Source organism: Sarcophilus harrisii, chromosome 3 (assembly GCF_902635505.1).
Source record: "Sarcophilus harrisii chromosome 3, mSarHar1.11, whole genome shotgun sequence".
Lineage (NCBI taxonomy): Eukaryota > Metazoa > Chordata > Mammalia > Dasyuromorphia > Dasyuridae > Sarcophilus > Sarcophilus harrisii.
Window position 1 is genome coordinate 323,987,125 of NC_045428.1, and position 16,570 is coordinate 324,003,694.

At 32.2% G+C, this 16,570-nt stretch overlaps 1 protein-coding gene across 1 annotated transcript in view; it reads right to left on the reverse strand.

The window, feature by feature from the left end:
• Positions 1–16,570, reverse strand: part of CNTNAP5 (contactin associated protein family member 5) — an 876,250-nt gene that overhangs the window by 644,916 nt on the left and 214,764 nt on the right. The window contains exon 3 of the mRNA XM_031959885.1: positions 11,764–11,957. Within this exon, the coding sequence (XP_031815745.1) occupies positions 11,764–11,957 (194 nt within the window). The remainder of the gene's footprint in view (positions 1–11,763; positions 11,958–16,570) is intronic.

Below are 16,570 nucleotides of genomic sequence, written 5' to 3' on the forward strand. Positions count from 1 at the left end.
CTAGGAACTAATAGCTAGGCAATGATTGTGTTTAGGATCTAGGAGATATGGCTCTCAGGCATAGATAAATGAAATTGTTCAGAGATTTAAACCATATATCTTGCTACTTGTTTATTATTCAAAAATTAAAATATTCTATTTTAATTAAAATTGGTTAAACATTAATTTTTATTATTTATGTTATTCTGAACTTACAAAATAAAAGAAGCATTTCTATAGCTTAATAGAATAGAAAAAAGATTGTAATTGAAACTATAAATCTATTAAGTACAATTTGCTATTCCTTTTAAATATACAATAAAATTATCATTTAACTTTAAAAAGTGCATTAATTATTGATGTCATTAAGAGCATATAGTACTTAAGACAAAACAAATAGAAGAATCTAGACACCAATTTATGGTCTTCTATATGAAATGTTTTGATTGTTTATATGGAACTATGATTTCATAGTATGGGAAACTCCCAGTGAAGGACCTCCTCTATCAATAGAGATTGGCACTTGTTCTGAAATGTATATTTTTAGAGTTGCACAGAAGTCACTGAAAGAAGTTAAATGACTTGCTCAAGATCACACAGCCAACATACCCTAGAGGTGGGATTCATGTCTTCTTGAAGGTCTATTAAATTATATCCCAATCCAGTAGTGATTCCTACTCTCTTGATTAATTTTTATACTAATTAATACAAACAAGTTTGGTCTACTGCTAAGATATAGGGTATTCTAATTTTTCTTAGAATGCCTGGGAGTCTTTAACCCCCCAGAAATTCCTGCCCTGCCTCTACTATTCCTCTCTAATGACTAGGCCTTTAGAGCTTGGAACATTTAAGTTTGGCCTGAAACCTACCAGTTTCCTAGTTAGCAACTCCCCAGGTTCATTCTCTAGCCACTTTGTCTACTGCTAGTCCCAGTTGCCAACTATCTTTAATTAGCTTAATTGACTAAGTTTCCTGGTTAGTATTTACAAAGGGATCTTAACTTTTTTTTTTCCCCTTTGAGGTTTTAGTTTTAAATAGGGCTGCTTTTTTTTTTTTTTTTAACTTTCCCATATGAATCTAAATGTAAGGAAAAGAGATAAGCTTGATAGTAGCTTTAGTATATTCCACCTTCCTCCATTTCCAAAATTCTTAACTTCTAGATAAGATAAAACTGATCTAGATCTACCCTCCTATTTTATGATTGTTCTGGTTGTTTCCACCTGGCTATGGTTGCAATGGTAGCTACTCATATTTTTGCAAAGGGAAACTGACTTTTATAACTGGCGTCTCATCTCTTATCAGGATTTTGTTTTAGCCTGGATCCATTTGCAGGGATATAAAAAGGGGAAACAAACAAACAAAAAAACTACCTCTCCCCCTATTTTTCAGGTTTCTATTAAACATCAAAATATAAGTGGTAGAATTGTGGTTTTTTTTTTTTTTAATTTAGGAAAAGTGACAAAATAGAATCATAATTGGTCCTTCCTTTTTGACTCCTCTACTTTAATACTTTGAATTTAGAGGAGAAAACAAGAAGAGATATTGAAAATGATAAAAATAAGAAGGGGAGAAAATTAAGAAAGGAAAGGAGGAAGCAGAACAAGAGAAGGAATTATGAGACGGATAGAAGAAATCAAAGAGTTGAAAAAGTAAGGGAGAAGGCAACAGGGAGAGAGAGAAGATAAAAGAGAAAAGAAGTTAAGAGAGGGAAGCAATGAAAATGGAAAAGAAGGGGAAGAGCTGAGACAGATGAAGAGTTCAGGAGAAAAAAGGGAAGAGGAATGAGAAGACAAATCTAAATCAGAAATGAAGTAATGGGAATGAAAATGAATCTAAAGGCATAAAATGAATCATAATAGAGTTTCTCCTTATTACTTTTCAATTTTCCCCTTTTTCTCTGTGAACAAATCGACCAGTTGATTTTTGGAGTAGTCAGACCTATGTGGCATTTGGAATTGAAATTATTACTGCAGCTATTGTTACAAGATCTTTTAAAAATACTTCAGTGTGACTGCAGGTGAAAATGATTTTGTTTCACTTGCAAGCTTTCTAATCAATAGCCAGCGCATCTAACAATCTCTATATATTTATTCATATTGAAAATACAATGATAAGCCCAGTTTCCTGTGCATCACTAAGTATTTTCACAATAAGATCATTTAAATACAAATGGATTTGAGAGAATTGGCTTTAAGCACAGTATTCTCCTGGTCTTCAGTGCTAGGTGCTGAATTCCATCCTGTTATAAATGTGACCAGTTTTTTGGGTAGATTGAACACATCTGTTCTCCCCAAGAAGCCATCCATGTGAATATTAATCCAAAAGAGTCTCTGCTTCCTCCCTATTTGTAGTACATGCTAAATTGACATATGAGCACACACAAATTAGCACTTGTTCTTTGAAGAAGTTAAACAGCATGGGGAGATGCACTAGACAAAAACTGAGTTGTAGATTTGTCAATTATCAGATTAAAAGGATTAAAAAGATTAAAGAAAATGTAAGATTTAGGCATTTGTTTATATTACTTCAGAGTGCTTCAAGGGGAGTTGACTATGTTACAAACTAAGGGAATTCATGAAATGAAAAGCTAGACAAGCACACAGCTCACAAATGTATTTTGTTGTTTTGAACTTAGATTAAGAACATATATCATTAGGTCCTGGGGATGAGTCTCTATCTGGAAGGGACTTTAGAGGCCATCTAGTGGGCAATCATTTCTCCTTACAAAAGAGGAAACTGACTCAAATATTCCTTCTGTTTTAACCTATTAGGACTAATTATGAGTTGATGTACTACTCCCACACATATATTGCTAATGGCCCCCTTTATTCCATTAATCATATTATTTTGACTCAGTATAATATGCCCCTTTGGTTTCTCTGATGATTCATATTGACCACATCTTTTAAGATCCATTCCCAACCACAGGGACCAGGCATGTGGGCAAACATTGGGAGGGTTGACAACTGTTTGCTAAATGGAAATAAAAGGAAATTGGTCAGTCTAGAAGTACAAAGTGCAAAGGAAGCTGATTGTTTGATTCACATAGTGAGCAAGCAAGATGCAATTATAATAACCAAATTGTTCTTAGGGATCAAGAAATTAAATGGGAAGATGACAAAACCAAAGGCTGATGCATAAGAAATTAAATCAAGTCGAGTAGGCATCAAACAAGAATCAGGAAAAGGCATCATAGAAAGTCAGAAAGTTGACCAGAGAAGCCTTATGAGGCAGATGATTTCTATGATTTCCTTGGAGTTGAAAAGGATCCTTGCTGGCTCCTTGACCCAAATTATTTTTATTCTTAATTCTAGAACATAATTTTATGTGGTCTTTGTCATTCAAGGGTACCTTTTGAAAATTTAGAAATGGTAACATAATAGTTATAGTTTGGTTTCCTCCCTTATATAAAAAGAGCAAAATAAGGTTATGAAAGAGGAGAATGACCCTATTTTAGGCACTGTGGTATAATGGAAAGGAATCACAAAAATCTGTTTTTTGAATCCAAGTCTCAAAACTTCCTGACTATATTTATCTTTTCACCTTTTCAAACCTCATTTTCCTCCTCTGTAAAATGGAAATAATGATGGATATACAAGTTACAGGGCTGTTATGAAGAAATATTTTTTAAAAGGTTGAAGTTCTACAGAATTGTTAATATGAGTTACTATTATACTTGATAAATAACATAATAGCAGAAGCCTACCTTTCCTTTTTTTTCTGAATAACTGAAACTTACCTCAGAATATTGAGATAAATCAAGTACTCTATAGAACAGTTACTTAACCCTTTAGTTATATGATGAGATGGTTCCTGACAGATTTTATCATTGTCATCATCATAATTTGCAGCTCATATGTTCTTAAGACAATCCTGTTAATCAATGACATTGGAGTGTTCTATTTTTGTTTTTTTGATTCTTATTTTAATCATATGATACAGTTCTAGAAATAATACCTTATGAGTTAATATATGAATAACTATTTATAAAACTATGTCTAGTGATAAAGCACAAGCATGAAAAGTAATAAAAATATGGTATAGCTTTTAAAACAATGTTTAAATAAGGTATCTAAGAGACTGAATTTTCTTGTAATCATCTCAACTGAATATTACATATTCAAAATATAAGAATGCAGATTGTCACCAATTAAAACTTTTCAAAGCCTTTATTTTTTAAAAAAGCCCATGTCAAATGATATTTTTAAATAAAATCCTAAATAGAAAAAAGTTTTTGCTAGATTAGGAACTTGCTAAAAAGCAGAAAGCAAAAGGCAAGAATAAAAGGACAATTACTTGGATGGAGAAATAAAAAGAGTATGATTCCTCAGGGTTTGGTGTATAATCTGACTTAATTTTAAATCTTTGTAAAATAATCAAGACAAGGCACTGAATAGAATAATATCTTACAGTTTATAGAAGACAGTAAAATCTTGATGATATGATGATTGGAGCTGTAATGTCAATAGAGGAGAGAATTTCTGGATAAATATACTTCCTCTTCTAATGTGAGTCAGCACTTTGCTTGTCACTATATAGTATTAGAGAATTTCCTAGAACCTATAGAAGTTATATGAATTATGCAAGATTACCCACGAGTGTGTTGGAGTTAGATACAAATGTGTTATGAGAGCTGATTGTTAAATTTTCCTAATGAGAACTTATACTAGAAATATTGGATACGGATTTATTTTGTTGCTTTATTGATTTTATTTTGACTTAAGATGATAATAGAAAAAAGGTTAAAAATGCAGAAAATACTAAAACGTTTGTTGTGCTTTGGAAGGCTATTTGTCACATACTTTGCTCTGCTCTGTAAATTCCTATCAGACATGGTACTTTAACCTAGACCCTCCTGGCTCGAAACTAATCCTATTCGCTATCAATCACTGCTTTTTCTTGATTAAAAAAAAGAGAGAGAGACAATACAATATGGATAGATTAAGGGGAAGGGTGGAGCACAAGCTTAATACCTATATGATAATCAGTAGATTAAGGGGAAGGGAGGGCACAAGCTTACTACCTATATGATAATCAGTACTTATTAAATTTAAATGAATTATAAGTGGAAATAAAAATGATAGATCTTAACAAGCATAAAGACAAATTAATATCTTTGTTTATAAAATATCCAATCTGTCTCTGTATTTCTGTCTCTCTTTTTCTGTCTCTGGCTTTTTGTCTTTGTTTTTGTCTGTCTCTCCCTTTGGTGAATATATGGAATTCTGAACATTTGATCATAATATAGAAGAGACCTAAAAGCCACCATGCATAACATTTTGCTAAACAAAATCTTGAGCTCCTAAGAGATTAAGATAGAAGAGCTGACACTTCTATGAAGTAGTACACACTACCAGTCTTGATAGGAAGCAAAGAATCATAGTCTTTAGAGTGGAAAGTACACACCTTTCCTCATTTTGGAAATAAGGAAATTAGGGTTCTCAAAAATTGAATGATTTGCTGTCCCACAGCTAGGAAGGAAGCAAAGGTCAAATTTGACCCTAACTTCTCACTTCAAATTTAGGGCTCTTTCCACCTTACATAATATATTGTTTCCTGGCATAATGACAAAGACAAGAAAGCATTAGAGCCAATTGATACATTTATTAAGTATTTTTCCCATATTTGGCATTTTGAAAAGCCAAGCTTATGTGGACAGAGTGTAGGAAGAATTTACTAATATATGCAAAGAATAAATAAATGGTTGTCATACTGAATGTAAATGCAAATCAGCAGATCAGTAGCAGATAGCAAGGTATTGGGAAATGGATACAATTCAGATTATTCCTTTACCTTTACATAAACTTTAATTTAGACATCTAGATAGCTCAGTGGTTAGAATACTGGATCTGGAATCCAAAAGATTTGACTTCTAATCCAGCCTTAAATATTTACTCTCTTGTAACTCTGGGTAAGTCACTCAACTCTGCTTTAATTTCCTCACCAATAAAATTAGTTGTAGAAGGAAATGGAAAACCATTCCAGTATCTATACCAAGAAAATTTCAAATAAGATTGTGAAGAGTAAGCTAGAACTTGAACAGTAACAACAAGGTAACTATTGTGTCTTCAAATAGTTGTTGACACTAGAAAAGTAGTGAGTCCACACAAAGTTATTACTCACCCATGCATTTAATATTAGTCACTGCATTAAAGCACCATGGTTATCACAATGAAAGGGAAAATATAACTCCTTTTCTTTTTTATAAAGCTCTTAGTAATTTACTTTTAACACTTTTTCCTTTTTAAAATTTTGAGTTCCAAATTCTCTCCCTCCTCCCATTTCATTCTAACTCACCAAAAAGGCAAGCAATACGTCAATTATATATGTGAAATCATGCAAAATGTATTTCCATATTAGCCAATTTGTTTAAAAGCAAGAAAAAATTAAAAGTGATAAATACTTCGGTTTGTACTGTTTATTAATCCTCCATCTGAAAATGTATGTCCTCTTTTTTAATGTATTTAAGTACGCTGGAATTATGTTGAATCTTTTTACTGATCAGTACAGTCAAATCTTTCATAGTTGATCATCATAATAGCATTGCTGTTACTGTGCAAAATGATTTCCTAATTCTTATCACTTCATTTTGCATCTGTTAACATTAAGTCTTGCCATGTTTTTTGATTTTTTAATCACACCTTTCATTATTTGCCTCAGCACAATTGTGTTCTATCATAATAATATGCCACAACTTGTTCATCCATTTTTCCAGTTAATGAACATCTCCTAGATTCTTCTTCTTTGCCAGCACAAAAAGAAGTGCTCTGAATATTTTTATGTCAACAAATCCTTTTCCTTCATCTCTGATCTCTTTGGGATAAAAACTCAGTAGTGTGGTATTGCTGTATCAGAAGAAATATACAATTTTATATCCCTTGGTTCCTAACTAGTTCCTAACTAGTCTCAAGAATGATTAGACTAGTGCATTACACTACCAACAATTCAATGATAACTCCTTTTGGAAGAGATAACTTGTAAATAATTGTAGAATCAAGATCCATACAAGATAAATTGGAGACAAGCAACAGAGGGAAGATGCTAGTATTAAGGGAAATAAAGAAAGATTTCTCACAAAAATATGAATTTTAGCTCAGATTTGAAGGAAGCTGGGGAATTCAAAAGTTAAATAGATTCCTAAATATATAAGGAAAAGCCAGTGAAAATGCATTCATTCAGAATACAGAATGTCTTTATGAATGACAAAGTGATAATCATTATAGAAATTTGATGTGGCATAATGAATTGGGCACTGAACTTGTATTAAGAGGACATGGATTCCAATTCCATATCAGAAACTTAATTCCTATATGACCCCAGCATACATATTATACAACTCTATGCTTCAGTTTCCAACTCTCTAAAATGACATTATTGGACTGACTTCTAAAATCCTTTTCAGATTCAAATCTTTGATCATTTAGTCTTAGTCTTACTGTTTTCTTCTTCTCTTGCTCCTCTTTTTTCTCCTCCTCCTCCTCCCAGCACCATTACCCCCACCACCATTACTACCATTACTCTACTACTAATACTTATTTATGTATTTTTTTAATTTTGTAAATTTTTTTTGTAAGTCACTTTGCATCTTTTACTCTTTTAAATTAAAATCTTATTAACCTTAAATCTCTTAAAATAAACAAAACAAACAAATAAATAATAAATCTCTTAAAATCTCTTTTAATCTTCATAACAACTGCATTAAATAGTTGCTATTATTATATTCATTTTATAGATGAGAAAATGAGGTTGAGTGGTAAGTGATTTTCTGTGGGTTATTCACACACTGAATTTATGAGGCATAATTCAAACACATGTCTTTCTATACTCTGCCAAGTAATGCCATTTCAGGTCATGTCTTTTTAAGACATTATTGGCAACAAAATCCTTTGCTAGAATAGCTAAATCCCTTCTTTATTGATTTTTTTTTATCTTATCCTTTAAGTCCTGATATGTGTATGTCTGTCTCTCTGTCTCTCTCTCTCTGTCTCTCTCTGTCTCTCTCTCTCTGTATGTGTATACATATGTATGTATATGTATATACATAATGTAAAATGGACAAATATATGTGCATGTGTATATTTGTTTATATATTATATGTCTGTGTATTTTACATACACATATTTTGTGCAAAATCGAGTTTAAAAATAAAATGTGAAGAATGAGAAAAGTTCCCCAAGCATTTAATTATTTTGTTACAAATGAATACATCAATTGGCTCTTTTCCAAGAATCAGCAAAAAACTTACTTGTTTATAAATTTTTGCAAAGGATTCAATGAATTTCCCCAAAATTTATGGTTGATGGAAGTGTTTAAGAATTGGTATATCTAAATTAGTTTTCCTTTTTAAAAAAGCATAAAAAAACCAAACAAAAAAAAAAAAGTTTGCCTAATTTTATATTTTAGCATCATTATGCTTATGAGCAAGGAAGTAATTATTTGACAATTATATTTAAAGCATTTTGAGTACAAATACAAAGAATGATGGGACCCCTATTCACCATGAGATTATATTCTGAGGAGGGACACCATTATACATATATGTACATCAATCTATAATCACACATATATAAACATGTATCATTAATTTAAAATGAATAAATAAAAATATACAAAGTACATCATATAAATATCACACAATATGCATACTAATAATAGGAAGCTTTCAACTCTGGACATCTGAGTTATGTAGCTTTGAATGTATAGATTTTAAATATCTATGATCTATTATTCTGAAAGCTAATTTATTTGCATGCTTCTGCCTACTTGACTATAAGCTGTATCTTTTACTTGGATATGATCCTAGTTACTGCAAATAAATATTACAACCCTTTGCTGAATTCCATTTACATAGAGAGAAGTATGTGATAATCTCTCTGTGGCCTGGTTGGTGAATCTCAGAAACTTGTCACAATGTCCTCCTCCCTATGGCTTATAGAAATTTCCATTTGGATGAGATTGTGGGAAATAACAGATGTTATGCTATCAACAAAAAAATCTGACAAGGTTTCAACATTCCACTCATTTCCCCCATTAACAGACAGGGATGGAAAGGGATGTAGGCAGAGAGAGAGGAGAGTTTCTCCTTTTAAAAGGATGGAGACTGCCTTTGAAATATATCTGAAAATTTCATTTTTTTCTGGTGACAAAGAACTGGAAATTGAGGGGATGACCATAAATGATGTGTGGGGGGGAGTTATAACATAGGATTTTGGTGGAATACTATTGTGCTGTAAGAAATGAAAAGCAGGATGATTTCCAAAAAAAACAAAACTTGAAAGACATATGAACTGATACAAAGATAAGTGATCAGGAATAGAACATTGTACAGAATAATAGCAGTAATTTAAAAATAATCAACTGTGAAATACTTAAGTTCTCTGATCAATACATGATCCAAGATAATTTCAAAGGACTCATGATGAAAAATACTATCCTCCTAAAAAGAGAGATCTGATGAATTCTCAATGTAAATTGCAGCATACTTTAATTTTTTTTATGTTTCTTGATATTTTTCTCATTGTTTTGCAATATATCTAATATGGTAATGTTTTGTATAACTTCCTGTGCATTTTTTATATTATATTGTTTGCCCTTTCAAAGTGAAAAGGTAAGAGAGATGAAGAAAATTTGAAACATTTAAATGAAAGGAATGTTAAAATTTTCTAAGGAACATCTTATTTGGGGGCAGCTAAATGGCTCAGTGGATAGAGAACTAGCCCTGAAGTCAGGAGGACCTGAGTTCAAATCTGACATCAGACACTTAACACTTCCTAGCTGTGTGACCCTGGGCAAGTCTGAGCAAGTCACTTAACCCCAATTGCCTCAGAAAAAAAAAAAAAAATCTTATTTCATTATTAATAAAAAAAATTTGTGAAATATTCTCCATTAGCAAGGCACATGAAAAAAGTTAATTTATTAAATCCAGACATTTAGAGTAAAATAAAATATCACTTGAGGGCACAATAACTTCTACATAAAATAACCCAAATTTACCATTCAATCTAAACAACAATGAATTTCAGTGGAACCTCAGAGAAAAAAACATTGAAGAACAAATACCACATTTGTCCTTCCAGTAAAAATGTAACTTTAAACATGGTTATTTAAAACTGGAAAGTATATATTTCTATTTTCATATTCTTTACAAACACAGAGATTACTAAAAAATTAAATATTAAAGAAGGGATTCCAAAAATTCTTTTTTCTTCTTTTACTCTCATAGAGCAACTACTAAACTAACCAAAGCAAACCACAAAATGCTCAAGATCTTGATCAGAATTTCAATCATACTTTATATAAGAACCATAATAGCAAGATTATGTATGTATGTATATAATCTTATAATCATATTGCACTTAAGATTCAATTCTATTATCAATCTTCCTGTTTTTCATAGAAAAATAGATATAGTTTTCAGAATGTTTGTGTGCACTGAGACATATGGGTAACTAGTAAATACTAATAAATACAAAATAGAAGTAAATCTCCCCATTAATTCATGATAGCATTTGGATAACATATCTGTGAAAGATGGCTCTTCAGATTCTTAATTGATATTGCTTTTTTTGAAAATTCAAAGATAAATATAGAAGTCTTTGGTTAAACCTTAATTTTCATTTCAATGTGAATGAGAAAGATTTGGCAAAAATTATAACCAGTCTTTTTGAAAGTTAATTGAAGAAAGAATTAATTTTAGATTGTAAATATCTATTACACTATTACCTTTCTTCAGATTTTATTTCTGAAGTAAATAAATTATTTTGCCAATTAGCATTACCACCTATCTTCCCTGTGCCTATACTTCCTATACCTCCCTAAAATTCACATTACTATATACTCAAGTAATAACATGGACCTTTTTTGATTTTTAAGATGTTTTTAAATTTTCTAACTTTGTTGTCAAATTTTATATTATTTGTAAAAATAGCTAATTTTGATTCTGAGTAACTAGAGTACATAAATTCATTTCAGTTGTGTCCAACTCCTTATGACTCTATTTGAGGTTGAGTTACTAGAGATATTAAACTGCTGAAAAGAGCTGGAAATCTTCTAAGGTGTTACATGGATATGCCTAACTAGGAAAAAAGACTTGCCTTGTGATGAAGTCAATTTTGGTATGCTATGAGAAGGAAAGGAAGTGAAGAATAGAACAGTACTGTGAGATGGTACTCTTGCTGTCCTCTATAATTTCTACTCTGATATTGATCATTTCATCCTAGTTATAACTCTGAGATTTATTTGAACTTTAGAACCAGCCTGTTTGGAAAGTAGACTAAGGATCTAATCTCTGATTTGCAGAAAAAGTCAAATATTGTTATTAATATTATCTATCTCAGTAGCGTTTGAAGAAACATCAGTTTTTTTGTTAAGCATCAGAAATTGTTAAAGCTTTCCATTGAGAGTGAAGGAATAATATAATAACAAAACATAGGTTATATAATATTACACATATAAATATAATATATATATTTACTTCCTGCCCATCCAACTGTTCAATCTCAGACTCTTTTTGGTCTTTTAATACATGCTATACATATATAATATGTACATATATTTGGATTCTCCATGTCCCATGAGTCTCATTATTATTATATTTAATTATGTGCTTACTATAATTGGAAAAGTACAGAATATTATTTTTATCTTGTAGTATCTACACTAACACAATGCAGATCTGCAATAGACAAAATTCCACAAACAATCTAAGGACATGGCATCATGTGGGATCCTTAAGTGGTTATCATCCAAAAGTATAAATTAAGAAGAAATTATACAATGACCTACCCAGATGTTGTCTTCTTGCTTGTATTGCTTCCAGTTACGTCCTGTATCGCTAAACATCAGTATATAGCTTGTTACCCAGTCAGAGCTCCCATATCTTCCCTGGGTAGCCACTGCAGTAATCTCCACTCTGTTTCCTAGATCAATCTGGAGCCATTGTTGTGAATTAGATTTCACTGGGGACCAACCACCAGCTCCTGGTAAAGAACAAAAGAGAGAAAGAGTAATATCTTACATATTCAATTAAAAAAGGCAAAGAAAAAGAGATTTTTTAAAAAAATTGTTTCTCAGAACTCATTTACTAGAATTCAGTTTACCTTTTCACACTTTGGCATTGAAAGAAACATACTCTCCTAAAATAATATTGAATATAGCACAATGGGATATAGAAATAAGAGACTTTAGAGGTCACCTGGATTAGTGGTGTCAAACTCAAATAAAATGAATACCTGCTTGCTTCATATTGATTTAGAAACCACAAATGAACATTGTCTATGTTGTATTATATTTTTATTTCTTTTGTTAAATATTTCTCAATTACATTTTAATCAGGTTGAACTGGGGAGTTCTGCAGCTGCTTTTGACTAGATTAGTTGCTTCATTTTATAGAAACAGAAATTAAGTTTTAAAGGGATAAAACAATTTATTTAACATTACAAAATTAGTAATTAGCAAAACCAGGATTCATGTAGTTTTCATATGAAGGTCATCCCTTCACATGAACATCTCTTCCTTCCTCTTCAACAGAGTGCCACATCATCATTTACTCTCTAATAACATTCAAGTTTTCTCTTCTCCTATCCATCATACACACAATTGTCAAAGGGATTACTCTAAAGTATCAGTCTTATCATATCACTCCCCTACATAAATAATGCCTTTGATATCCTTAGGATGCAATTTGAATGTTTTTTTTTTTTGGCATTTAAAGTTTTTCATTACCTGAATTCATTCTTTTTTTCTACTCTTTCAGTCTTTTAACAAATTGCTTCTCACAGCACAATCTAACATATATCTATATTATCTATTTGTTGTTTCTTACATATGGCATTTCATCTCCTATTTCTATATCTGTATCCATGTCCATTTCACTGTCTGTACTGCAAGGCAGAAATGCTATTCCTTTTTCATTTAAGATACTTAGATGCTCTAGATTCCTTTAAGACCCAGTTCAAGGTGGGAAAGAGAAATGTAGAAGCAATGGGCTGAGGACATTGCTGGCAACAAACACTCACAGGAGAACATAGTTCTTGGTTTCAGTTCTGTGCCAGAGAGAAGAACTGAAGGGAGACTTGGGGGCCAGAGGCACTTCCCCAACACCCAGAATTAAAGGTCATTACACTGACAAATTGCATTTTAAAAATGAATAGGCAAAGGAGAAAGAACCTAATCATAGAAAATTCACCAATAACTACCTGAAAGAGATCCTATGAGGAAAATTTACAGGAACATCATTGCTAAATTCCAAAACCCCCAGTGAAGAAGAAAATATTGCAAGACACAAGAAAACAAAATTCAAATACTCTGTAGACACAATAAAGAATCATGCAAGAACTAGCAGTGGCTACATTAAAAGACCAAAGATATTGGAACACTATATGATGAAGAGCAAAAGAAATGGGCTTTGTGACTAAAAATATCATACCCAGAAAACCATAATCTTAAAAACAACACCAACAAAAAAGTTATTCAAAGAATTTCCAGATTTTCAGGATTTTGTTGCAGAAACAAACAAAACAAAACCCTGAATTTACTAAAAAAAAATTGACATATAAGATCGAAGAGAAGTATAGGTAAACATCAAAGATTAAGTACAGGAGACAAAAAGTGGAGCAATAATGGCCGTATAACATCAGGAAACTGCTCAAGTTCTCCCTTTTCATCAACAAAACACATGAAATCAAGCCTCTGAACAGAGTCTGACAGAATGAAAGCACTCTCCAGTTCAAGACAGACTGAACAACTTCAAGAAAGGTCAGTCTCATTGGTGTGAAAAGGGTGTTCAGCCATGGTCAGATAGACTCTGGGAATGCCAGTGACATGGTCTTAATCACAGGAAGTAAGACCCTCAGTCCTGGCTCAGTAGACGAGCAAATCAGGCGGGGCTGCTTCCAGTCCCAACTCAGAAGGCAAACTCTGGGAAACCAGGCTGTTTCCTGAACAGAGTAGGCAAAGCTACTCCCTGAAAACACAAGGGGGCTCTGTGCTCAAAGCCAGGGCTCAGATCTGCACAGAAAGCTTGGGACATGCCTCCTTTACCTCAGGTGCAGAGCTCTATCTTAAAAGTAAAAAGAGAAGAAATACCAAAAGGAAAGAAAATGAGCAAGAAACAGAAAAAAAAAATCTTGACCATAGAAAACTACTATGGTGACATAGCAGACCAAATCACAAACTCGGACGAGGACAGTGTATCCACAAAAGAAATATCAAAAAATGAGATAAATTAGTCTCAAGCAAGTCTTTAAAAAGGCAAATAAGAGAGGAGGAAGAAAACATGAGAAAGTAATGAGAGGTATGCATAAGAGAGTCAAAAATTTGGAAAAGGAAGGAAAAATGTTGCCTAAAGAAAACAACTCCTTAAACAGTAGAATAAACCAAATGGAAAAAGAGATACAAAAGATAATTGAAGAAAATCACACAAAAACTAGAACAAGGAAAATGGAATCGAATGACTTTGTGAGACAGCAAGAAACTAAAAATAATGAAAAAATGGAAGAAAATATGAAATACTTCATTGGCAAAACAGCCGACCTAGAAAATAGATCCAGAAGAGACAAACATTTTTGAAGGCTGTGACCAAAAAACAAGCTTGGATAGCATTTTACAAGATTTGTTCATTAAGGAAAATGGCTCCTATAGTCTAGAAACAGAAGGGAAATACTCATTGAAAGAATTTATCTATCTATCTATCATCTCTGAAAAGAGATCCTACAAGGAAAACATCAAGAAACTTTGGTGTGAAACTCTAAATTACAACCTCAAGGAAAACAATAACTGCACGCTACCAGACAAAAACAATTCAAATATCAAGGAGAAACAGTCAGGATTACCCAGGAACTGGAAGCTTCTACAATAAAGGATCAGAGGATCTGGACTACCATATTCCAGAAGGCAAAGGACCTGGGATTACAACCAAGAATTAACTAACCAGTAAGATTCAGTATCATCTTTCAGGGGAGGAAATAGAGTTTCATTGAAGTGAGAGACTTTCAAACATTTTTATTGAAAAAATCAGAACTATACAGAAAATTCAATCTACACACATAGGACTAAAGAAAATTATAGAAAGGTAAACAGAGGGAAATAAATAAGTGTGTGTGTGTGTGTGTGTATTTAAAGGTTAAATTCTTTACATACCTAGAAGTGAAAACAATATTTGCAACTTTGGAAAACTATTTATCACTGGGACAGACAAATGGGGGGAATCACATGGACTGAGGATGGGATTATAAATAGATTCTGATGAGATAACTTCAAAGAAAAAGAGATGAAGAAAAAAGGTCTATAATCAAAAAAGAGGAAAGGGGAATTAGAATGGGAAAATGAGTTCACATAAAGAGGCTCAAAAGACCTATTACAACCCAGGAGAAAAGCGATGAGCATTGTCTAAAGCTTGATCTCATCAATTTTGGCTTTAAGAGGGAATAACTTAATCATTTGCTTGGGTATAGGAATTTATTTAACCCTATAAAGAAGTAGGAGGAGAAAGAAGAAATGAAAAGGGAGGGACAGGACAGAAGGTAGGGCAGAAACTCTAGGAAAAAAGCTTTAAAAAAAAAAAAAGACGGAAGGGTTGATAGAAGATAAGGTAGTGGGTGGAGTGGGTAAAAAAACACACTACTAAGGACAGGGTGGGAAGAGATCAAAATTATATATAGGAAATACAATAGGATGGAAAGAAATACAGAGCTGGTAATTATAACTATAAATGTGAATGGGATGAACTCTCCCATAAAATGGAAGCAAATTGGAGAGTGGATTAACAAACAGAATCCTATAATATGTTGTTTACAAGAAATACATTTGACACAGACAGACATATACATAGTAAAGGTAAAGGGTTGGAGCAAATTTTATTATGCTTCAGCTGAAGGGAAAAAAAAAAGCAGGGGTAGCAATTCTGATCTCAGATAAAGCAAAAGTAAAAATAAATCTTATTAAAAAAGATAATGAGGGAAAGTACATCTTGATAAAGGGTACAGAAAATACATTAATACTACTGATACTAAATGTTTATGCCCCAAGTGGCAGAGCAGGCAAATTCCTAGAGAAGATTTTAAGAGTTACAGGAAGAAATAGATGGCAAAACTATTCCAGTGGGGGATCTCAACCTTCCCCTCTCAGAATCTAACACACAAATCTAATCACAAAACAAACAAAAAAGAAACTAGGGAGGTTAATTGTATCCTAGAAAAACCTAGATATGATAAATGTCTGGAAAAAATTGAATAGGAATGGAAAGGGATACACTTTTTCTCAATAGTACATGGTGTCTACACAAAATTGACAATGTATTATGGCATAAAAACCTCACAATCAAATGCAAAAAGGCAGAAATAGTAATCCTTCCTTTTCAGAACACACTGGAATGAAAATTATATTCAATAAAGAGCCAGGGAAAGATAGATTAAAAAAAATTGGAAATTAATTTAATCTAATTCAAAATATGAGTGAGTCAAACAACAAATAACAGAAACAATCCATAATTTCATCCAAGAAAATAACAATAACAAGAAACATACCAAAACCTATGGGATGCAGCCAGAGTAGTTCTTAGAAGAAATTTAGTATCTCTAAATAGCTACATAAA